This window comes from Rhagoletis pomonella, unplaced genomic scaffold (genome assembly GCF_013731165.1).
Source record: "Rhagoletis pomonella isolate Grant_MI unplaced genomic scaffold, Rhpom_1.0 Rhpom_scaffold_00004, whole genome shotgun sequence".
NCBI classification, from domain to species: domain Eukaryota; kingdom Metazoa; phylum Arthropoda; class Insecta; order Diptera; family Tephritidae; genus Rhagoletis; species Rhagoletis pomonella.
In genome coordinates this window covers 37029723-37040276 of record NW_023458558.1, presented here as the reverse complement: position 1 = coordinate 37040276, position 10554 = coordinate 37029723, and the positions used below count along the sequence as shown (strand labels likewise).

The window sequence follows — 10554 nt, the reverse complement described above, 5'->3', positions numbered from 1 at the left end:
TACATACATAACTACACATTTAGCATCGTGTGTAGACTCGTTTTCCCCTGTTTAAAAAAATACTCTGAACTCCTTCTGCTGGCATTTCGGCAAAGCAGCTTCAATCTATAAAATTGTTGTTCAAAAACAGAAAAAGAATGTACATATATACATATTCGTACATATATTTACTTAGCCATTAGTTGCTTTTTTAGGTGTGCTATGCGTTTGTTATTATCATTGTTGCACTTGCTGTGGGACCGTTTAACCAATTTTTCATCAAACCCATGGGGTTAAAAAATAAACGTATAAGAAAGCTGCAAGGCGAGGAAGTTAGCGAGACAAGCGCAAATCAGTGACGGAAACAAATACATAAGTATGCATGCGTGCTCGAACACAAAAAGTAACAGTACTATATAGACCAAATTATTTGGAATCAACTAAGCTTTAAACTGTAGCCAAAAAAGTAGCCAGACGGCAACGTTGATCCGCATTTCCGCTCACCGCTCAGCCACTCATTGCGGCTTCGACCTTACATACGGCAGTATAGGAATAAACGAGCCCCCAGTGGGCTAGAAGACTAAAAAACTGGCCAAAAAATCAATTTTATTTAAAAGTTTTAAACAATAAACTTAAAATTACATATTTGTTTAAGTAAAGTGCACTAATCCGATTATCGGCAACTATTTTAAAAAAGATATCTACATTATATTTTCAAGAAAATAAGTGTGCCTCTATGAACATGTAAGATAAACAGCGTGTAAGTAACTTTCCTTTTTGGTCATACCCTGCAAAAATTTGAAAACCGCGTGGTCTACTGGGATGTAGTTTTAAAGTATGTACAAAAGTACCAGGTTGCATACTAGTAACTTATTAAGCTGACCTAGACCACTTAAAAAGTAAAAAAAAAAAAACTGATACCTATATGTGTTGAACACCGCCTCCTCTTGGCCTGTCGGCAATTTGATTCGGTTGCCGAATGTGAATCTTACTACAGCAAATTTTAAGAAAATGCATTTAAATAATGGGTTTTAATATTTAAATTTAAAAAGAATCGCTAAAAATTATCAAATATCCGGTTTGTACCAAATATTGTAAAGTGCAGTCCATGGTCCAATAGGTGTAGTTGTGTAGGTGGTCCCACATTATGCAGCGGTGGATCAGAGATGGGCAGGTCCAATGACATGACAATGTTAATGTAACCATATTTCCTTCATATGTTTGGGCCATTTTGGTTAGTAGTGTTGGTTACCGGGTAGTGTGGTCCTGTACTAGTATTTAACCTTGTTTTACTTTATGCAGGGTATCTATACATAGTATAGAGGAAAGTCGAGATTCTTTGAACATGCTTATCTCGAAAATTACTGAACGGATTTGGCCGAGATTTTGTTTAATGTAATTTGTATTGATATTGAGTTTTGTCTTTAGTACTTAGAAAATCTATAGAGCTGCCCCTGTTATAAGATCCGTTCGATGCATTACCAACGTGAGATGCGAAATGAAAGGGCTTGGCCTCCAGATGTTTAGTAATGTATTAATTTTCGAGTAGGATTTCCACACTTTTGAAAATTATGAGATCTTCACCGTTCGTTGGACTAAAAAATTAGGCACTTAGTGAAAGGATGTGGTTTCCGGTTGTGCAATAAGCTTTTACTTTTTTGAATGGCATTTTTTTGTTAATGACATAAAAAAAAATTAGCTGCCCAATTAGAGATGCTTTGCCTTCAGATGTGCAATATGGTTTTATTTATTTTAAATAGAGTTACCGGCTCTCTAAAAAATTATAAGATCCACACCGTTCGTCGCATTAAAAACATAAGATGTCAAGTGAGTGGGTTTGGTCATAATATGTGCAGTAAGTTACCGTTTTTGAAAGCGGCACTTGGCACGTTTTTGAACTTCACGTATTTTAACTCGAGAACCCTCTCCCAAAATAGTCTAATCGGAAATTCCATCGTTCGAGACCGATCCAGTCGAATCTGGTTCAAGGACACTGTGAGGCCGACTAGTTTCATACAAATAAGAAGAATAAGGAATCTCATGCAAATGCATCTTTTTATTTGGCATCTTCAAATGAAAACTATTATGTTATCCTTAGGAATCATGAAATTTGCTTTAAAATGGAATTTAATCGTGAGTGCATATTTTTGCATATTTTGCAGTAATTTCAGAGTTTTACATATTTGGCAAAAATGCCTGTTGTTTACTTATATATGTATTACGCGAAGGAATTTTTTGTCCAGGATAAAATATCGTACCGTAGATTTTAATAACAGGTTAAATTTTGAAAGAATATTTTGAAATCCATTTATCAATTTTGGTCAAACTAAGTGAATTTTTTAAAACAATATAACATAAAAGCCACCACCTAAAAGTTTTCAATTAAAATCGTATTTTTATTGCTTTAAATAATATAAATTAATTAATAAATATCATAGCCTTAGTTGATAAAAATGCAGTCCCACTCAAAAACAGGTTAGTGTTAGAGCTTGTTCAAACACCGTCCGTTTGATACCCATTTCTGATATTAAATAAGCACATATTTTTTTAACCCCTAATGGTCACAACTCTAACCCCAAGCCAATAAACACATGCCAAGTACGTTTTATTTCATATATCGACTCGAGTCTTAGAACTTTTCCTTCGTTATCTGACAGGATTTTTACCAAATTTTAAAAAAGAGCCGCGTGAATGAACGGATATAAAAAATTTATTTTATTTACTTTTTTCTCGAACGACTTGATAAAAGTGTAAATTTTTGCTATATGCAAAACAACTTTCACTTTGTGTTGCTGAAATTTTTACTTAAAGAAAGTAAATAACATTTTGATGAACATTGAAATAAGGTATTTATTTTGAATATCACAGCTAGCTAATTTCGCAAAGCTCGTAATTTCAAAGGATAAACAAAATAAAAGGTAAATCGTTTTTTTGTACGTTGAGTTAATTGTTTAGCTAATTTTAATACAAAATAATTACTTTTTAAAATAAATATATTACATTACTCGCGTGTATGACAATCGAGGCACAATGTGTATGCATAGGGAAAACAAAGCTGGACAACGTAATTTGATAAAAAATACTAATATTTTAAAATATATTGCAATCTACGAATGAATATTAGAATCTATGCCACTAATAACAATTAAATACATAAAAACGTACGTACTAAATATTACATTTTGCCACAATATGGTCACACGGGATCCAGTGGATCCCAGAAAAAAATAGATAAAAGATACGTCCGTACAAATTGATCTGTGTACACCGGCCGGCCTAAAGTGATTGAATTAAACTCTAGTGATGACAGTTGAAGTCACAAAATAGATTTTAAATAGTTTCTGTATAAAATATACTGGGTTAATAAACGTGATTGTAACTTTTTAGAAAGGTAGTAACCCCTCTCCAAAATATTTTTTTAAAAATCTCTTGAAACCGTTTTTGTTTTACTATAGAAATTCGACATCTGAGTGGAAGCTAGACTTATCTCGGCAGCCAGTTCGAAAGTGCTCTAACTAAAAAAACTTTTCAAGAACGCCCTATTCCAGGATTTTATTGAAAAACACCCGACCTCAGAATTCGGTTCAAAAACGCCCTACCTCAGCTGAGAATACATTGAAAATGTGCTCATATAGGGCGTTTTTGAATCGGCAGCTGGGATAGGGTGTTTTCAATAAAATGCTGAAATACGGCGTCCTTCAATCAAATTCTGTTTTATGAGATACAGCATTTTCGAACTGGCTGCCGACAAAGGTCGATATTCCACTCACGTTTCGAATTGAAGTAGTTATGATGTTTTGAAATTTTTTTCAGAAACTTTCTACAGAAAATAACAAGTAGAATGGGAGAAAAGAGAACAAATCCGTTGAGTTGTTGACACGTTTGAAGCTGCTAAAACTTCAAAAAATCCAAAATACGTGTCTTCTTGGATTTTTTTTGAATCTTTTGACACCTTGTCCTTTTCGATATACCACGGATTTTGATATCTTAGATAATAGGCTATAATGCCTTCAAAATATTTATTTCTGATTTTTTCACATTTAAATTGTCAAGCAACAATGTTGGCCATTTTTTCTGTCTTCTGTCCCACTGCGGAGCCGCGAAGGCGAAGGATCGAATCCCACGGGAAGTAAACATTTTTTTACATCTTTTTTGATGCTTAAATTATTACTTAAGTTTTGTTTCAATGTAATTATAGTTATATTAAAAAGGCCACATTTAATAAAAATTAAAGTCTAAAAATTAGAGTAACGTGAAATAATTTTGTGAAATAACAAATAACAACTAATTTTTAAGCAAAAAAACAAAACCGTCTTTAATTCTCATATAAAAATGTAAGATTATCGTTAATTTCTTAGTAATCCAATGATGGGATTTAAACAAGATTATTGTGGGATCACCTGTAGGGCAACACCTTTCCTACGGTAGTTATACGGTAACATACATAAAAGAAAATAACATAAAATATTCCGATTAATCGATAACCTTTTCCTTTTTGTGAAGTTGGTTAAAATTTAAATACGAAAAAGTTGAATATTATTTATTCACTTATATTTAAAATTAAATAGAACGAATTGGATGAAGCACAAAATTTTTGATTTTTTTTCGGTATTTGTTAAATATGAAAAAGCATCTGTGAAGTGAAGAACGAAATCGTATTCAAACGAAAAAGTCTCCATATAAATCTGCTTAAAGTAAACAAAAGGTCGTTAGGTACCAAATCATATTGCTTGAAACAAGGGGATGGTTTATTTTCTTTGTCAGTTTATCGAAAGCAAGTTAAGCATCGTGTTTAGCGCTTTGGTGGCTGTTGTCTTCGTGAGAGACAGAAAAGCCAGCCGTATGCATATATTTTCAACGGTTACCTTTTCTTGATACCCAATTTATTGCCGATAACTATCTACAAAATCGAAGCAAATAAGAAAAATGCGTTTGTACATTTTTTCTACCCGTACCAAAGCATGTTAAAATTGAGATTTCACGAAAATAAAGAAATACTCCTTTTCAGACTTTTAATAATTTTTTTAAACTAATTTTATTGCCAAACACACATTTCTCGTGATACATAAGCAACTTAATCTAATACCATAAGTCTAGGCCGATTTCTTAGTACTTATTTAAGAGCACTAGAAATATGCATTTACCGCATCCGCATCTCTCACTTCCTCGTCATCTCCAGTGTCAATAGCTGGTACACCATAAATTGTACGTAACTGCGCTAACTCCGCTTGAGTGCGACCCTTAGCCAGCAGCCTTTGTTCGACGCTTCTAATTTTTCGCCTCATCTCTGAAATGGTCTTCTTCGATTGTAATACCTTGTCGGCCAAAAAATCGTTGCGATACTGTTGTGTAGCCTTCTTCAGCTTATTGTTAATGCGCGATTTGCGACAAGAAACGGCGCGTTGTTTACGTAGCGTTGCACGCTCAGGTGAGCTGATGCTTCTTGCCTCGATGTCTTCAGGATTTGTCACATTTTCTTCAGCGCCACTACTATTGGGCGAACGTGTGCGACGCTCCAAGTCCACTGGGTTTTCAGCAAGTTTATCTTTCACATACTTGGACTCTTCTTCGGCTAATTGATTGCGTAGTCGTCTCATTTCATTAGCGATGAATTCGTCGAAATTGTGTTTTTGTATTTGTTGTTGGTAGATAGACATAGTTTGTAATGCGCCTACATTTTGGTATAGCATTGGCGCATAAGCTTGTTGCTCCAAAAATTGAGAAGATGCAGTAATCGAATTGTATTTAGACATTTTTTTTTTGTTTGTAAGATTTCTTTCGTTTTGAGAAGTTCAAAATTTCTTTTTATGCTGAGATTTGATAAAAAGTGCAATTATTTATAAGTTTTATTTTTTGGTTTGTCTGTACTCTAAAGCGCGCTTTATCTAATCCTGCTTAAATGACTATTTTACTAAAACTGTTTGCCTTTACGGCTATGCATGCCGCTTTTATGCGTGACACCTTCGTTAGTGCAGATAAGATGCGAGGGTGTTTCACACTAAAGCGATGCCTAATCACTATTTTGTTTACCTGCGTATTTTTTCCAAGATCCATTAGTTTGCTTGCTTTGTTATTCGACTCAGTTGTGTGGTTTTATGTTTGCTGCACTGTTTACAATGAATATGTATGTATGCGTGTGTGTGTGTGTGTGTATGAAGGCGTTACATTTGCAAGGTCAACTTTAAACGACCGACTTTTGAACATGTTTTGTCATGCCTGCTGCTTCTGTCCAAAAATAACTGGTTTTCTCATGAATACATATGTTTGTATGTGTGTGCTCTCAGATATGACCTTTGACTGTTTTGACGCATCTTAAATGATCATTATTCAATTATTGAAGGTTGGATAAATATTGACATTTGCGTTTTCCGACTGCCTTCTAAGGTTGCATTTGAGGAGTATATAGAGGTAATAAATAATATATTCCTCTTTTATAAAAGTGCATAAATGGGAAAATTTCTAGTTTTGTACAGGTACGCTTCTAGTGCATTTATGCAGACAAACTACTGGTTTGCGATAAATCTCTTTGCATGCAAACAACTTGCAAATTTAACATGGCGATGTCCTAGGAAGTGGAAATTGTCCACCGCTGAATTACCGTTTCTATAGTTCGGAACCAGTCCTAAATTCGTTAGATGGGAAGTAGTCATCCCTTTTCTATAGTCTCGAAGCAGCTCTAAACTCGACAGACGAAGAAAGTAACTCCATTTTTCAAACAGAGTATTTTTGTTTTCCCAAGGTAGCGATTTTTGAAACTGAAATCTAATTTGTTTGAATGAAAAATTTTTTTTTTATTCTTTGGAACTTATCACTTTTTCTGTGACTACTTTGAACTTAGCAAATTTGCGTATCACTGAACAGAAACGGTTACAAATTAAATGAGTAGTTCCGTATTTCAGAAATTATTCTTACTTATTGCAGCAAAATATAATGTTTTAGATAAAGTGAACTTAGCAGCAACTTTTCACTCTAAGCTAGCAATATGTAGCTTTAAAAAGTTTAATAAAATAGCACCCTAAAATAAAACGTTTCGCTGCATTTGCATTCGTGGGCATCTAGTTACTATCGTACTATCGTTGGTTTTTGCCGATAAAGATCTAATACTAGTATTTGGTTTATTAGTTTGAGGTTTCCCTGCATGGTATGTATGCATGTACAATTACCCAGTCGGAAAAATTAAAAACTAAGTGGCCTTCTGGGCGCCTTATTTCAGATTTTTTGAGCCTTCCGTGCTCGCTACTTTATTGTTTTCAATTTGTATGGAATGGTCCGAGTTTCGAGGCCTTCTGATTCGGCTTCCCTTAGAATGGAAATATTTAAAAGAAATATTAACGAAACAGTTTGAATCTCACTTTACACTACTACGCGATCTTTTATTTTATTCGGCTTTGGCTGCCTCGGAAACACGCCTTCACATATGTCTTCGAATGGCAGTACTATATGATGGAAAGTTTCTTTTCCATTGAAACTAGAATTGACGTTCAATGTCAATGTCAAGATCAAATCAGAAGTCACCCCATCTGATGGCGAGCACGAAATCCTAATACTACTTGAACACCCGATATGTAATATTTTCTCAGAATTTAGGAATACGAACTTGATTCTTTTAGGGAAAACTATTGAAATTATTTAAAAGTACCATCGTGGCCTTTTCCTAGAAATAAGGTCTGTTTTTTTTTTTATCAAGGTTGTAGGGTTAAAAAAATTAAGTTTTACTGCCGAATTTAAGGCACCGAAAAAGTAGAAAAGCAACCTCAAGTCTCAACTTCTAAGAACAACAGGGAATAGACAGATCCTATTCTTCGGTCAAACTTATGTTGGCACTTCGCACAAAATAGTTCTGGCGATTGGCTTAAAGCGCTCACATTGAGATATAAAAATAATAGCTGATTAAAATACTGAATATATGCCAAACTTTGCGTTATCTGTCAGCAATCCGGTTTACAGAGTTCCTGAGTCCTAATTTCTTTTCAACCACAGTTTGAGTAAGATCGTTGACTTATTGAAATATTGAAGAAATGAGATTTGTATAAACAAAAAAGTTTTGGTAGAATTAATATTTTTTTTGCAAAATATAGATTTTTTTTAGTATTTTGGAAAAAGTTATTTTTTTAGCAACAACTCTCTTTAACTAGCAAAAAAAAAACTTGCCAAATTGCAAAAACTGTGAAAAAATACAAATTAATACAAAGGCAAGTACAAATACGAATACAAATAGGAAGGCAAAGAAGAATTCGAAGGCGAATACAAAGAGAAAGAAACATCGCAAATCCGAATATTGGTACGAATACGAAAGAGTGCGCGATTACGAAAATGATAACGAATACGAAGGCGAAGACTAAGACGAACACGAATTCATTGCTGAAGTCGAAGATACATTTTACGACAAACACGAATACGAAGACGGGTGTGAGTATAAGCTGGTTACGGTAGGTCTATATTGTAACAAATGCTGGCTAGTACTTTCTTCGCTACAATGCTTATTATCCCCGCGGAGGGAAGCACGTTTTCAACCACTTCTTTATTAAAATTATATAACCTTCACGGTTGTTTATAACAGAAAAAGCTTTTCCAACTTTGCTGGCATTTTGGTAGTTGTATAATGTCCGACAAAGTTTTGCGAAAGATTTTGAGCTTCAAAAATGCCAGTGCCAATAGTTAATTATCTATACTTTGTGTTGAGCAGCGATTGTCAGCCCGATGGGTTTAATTAAATAATAAAGGCAATTTGTTGTTCATGAAACGAAAATGAAAACGAAAAGCAAAAAAAAAAAAATTAACTCAGAAGCATGCTTTATGCATATTTAAAAAAAAAAAAAAAATATGTCCATGCAATAGAGATTGTTTGCGAAGATAAGTTTTAAAAATTTAACCATCTTTTGCTGTTCTAACGCTTTCTAGCGTAAATTTCTTTTAGCGCTCACACCAAGCAAACCGGTAAGAACAACAAATTCCTCCGAATTCTGCGTTTTATTTGCAGCCGCATTTGTTTGTTATTCTTAGCTGAGTTTTGCGTTTGTTTTCGGTGCTGCTGCTACTATTTGTGTTTTCTTACCAATATTTTCTGTGCGCAAACGATCAGCGAGCGGCGCAGGGACCTGAAGAAAACGTGAACCAGCAATGCATGAGTGCAGCGCGCGGTGGGTATTTATTTAAGGCACTCTTTTTTTATTGAAATTAGCGAACATTTCGCTTGATTTTCAGAATGTCGGCAAAGTGCATTTTTCGTTCACCCTCGCTCTCGCCTCGTCCACCAACATTCCACACTTCTCTTTACGACTCACCTGGGCTGCCTTTGCCGACCACTGCTGCTGGCTGCTGCTGTGAAGTGTAAAACCAACTTTGCAATTAGTGAGCGCATTTCCCCTTGCCCTTTTTAAGCATTTGAGCGTTCGAGCGTTATTTCGCCCTAAAGTATATATCAAGAAAATTTGCGTTCTCGCCCTACTCACGCATAAGTGGTAGTGCAAGAAATTAATTTAATAAAAAATTTTCATTGTTGAAAATTTAATTGGGTACCCTTTTTGATATTCTTAATTAGTTGTTGGCAACATTTGTTTAGTTTATGCGTTGCAAATGACCATTAAATTTAAATTTAATATTGAGCTTGGGCGGTCTTAGTAAATAATTTGAAGATCTTTTTAGATTAGGCTCTAAGATTGACGCAACATTGAAATAAATGAAAGATCGCAATGGCCAAATTCTGGGTGTATTTTTGTTGCAAAAAATCTTCCAAAAATAAAAAAACCATTACCAGTAATCGTATGCATCTTCATTTGAGAAGTAATAATAAGATGCTGGTGTCGAATATATAAATTGTTTTGCTGTGAAATATTTTTTTTAGTGAAATTCTCATGGAGAGAAAAAAATGAGGATGAGGATACCGATAAATGTAGAGATAAAGATAGATGAAGAAAGATTAAGTTAAAGGTAATGTAAATAAAAGTAGATAGAGACATAGAGTTTCGCCACACTTAAATTCACCAGACCTGAACTCACCACACCCAAAACTCACCACACCTTCTCCTACCATACCTAAAATCACCTCAATTTGGGAACTATTTCTATAAACTAACTATAAACTAAATCAGGATTTTCAACACTATTTCGGCATTCGGAGTTATTGTAGAGGGATTAAAAATAGTTTATCGCAAACGGAGAATAACTAATATTACAAAAAAAAATAAAATTCAATAATAAATAAATAAATAAAAGAAATTAAGGAGTGGTATCAAAGTGTAACAGTGTAATCCGCATTATTACAACGCTTTTATCAACTTGCAATGTTGTGTTCCAGAAACTTTCAATGTTGTGGATCCAGAAACTTTCACTGTTGTGTTCCGACACCAAAACAAAGCTTTGAAAAGCTCCTATAAAAAAGCATAGTGAATAGGGCGAGGTAGATGACATCTAGATGTCGCCCTATGTACTACGTTTGCTACACCGGAAATAGACGACACGCCATTTCTTTAAATAAAATTAATTGGTGCTCGTTTGTATGTACATACATATGTAAATGCATGTGTGTGCACCTTTCTATTAATATCGTTGAATTATTTTAATATCTATTGCAAA

At 34.2% G+C, this 10554-nt stretch overlaps 1 protein-coding gene across 1 annotated transcript; it reads right to left on the bottom strand.

Annotated features, from left to right (window-relative positions):
* Positions 1-5105: 5105 nt before the first annotated feature.
* On the bottom strand, positions 5106-5732 carry LOC118738211 (protein sisterless A). The gene has a single exon (XM_036469134.1). The coding sequence runs from the start codon at positions 5730-5732 to the stop codon at positions 5106-5108; it is 627 nt and encodes a 208-aa protein (XP_036325027.1).
* Between the last annotated feature and the right edge of the window lie 4822 nt (positions 5733-10554).

What these genes read in the sequence shown, in the direction of transcription:
- LOC118738211 (XM_036469134.1), bottom strand. Translation starts at nt 5,732, where the DNA reads ATGTCTAAATACAATTCGATTACTGCATCTTCTCAATTTTTGGAGCAA.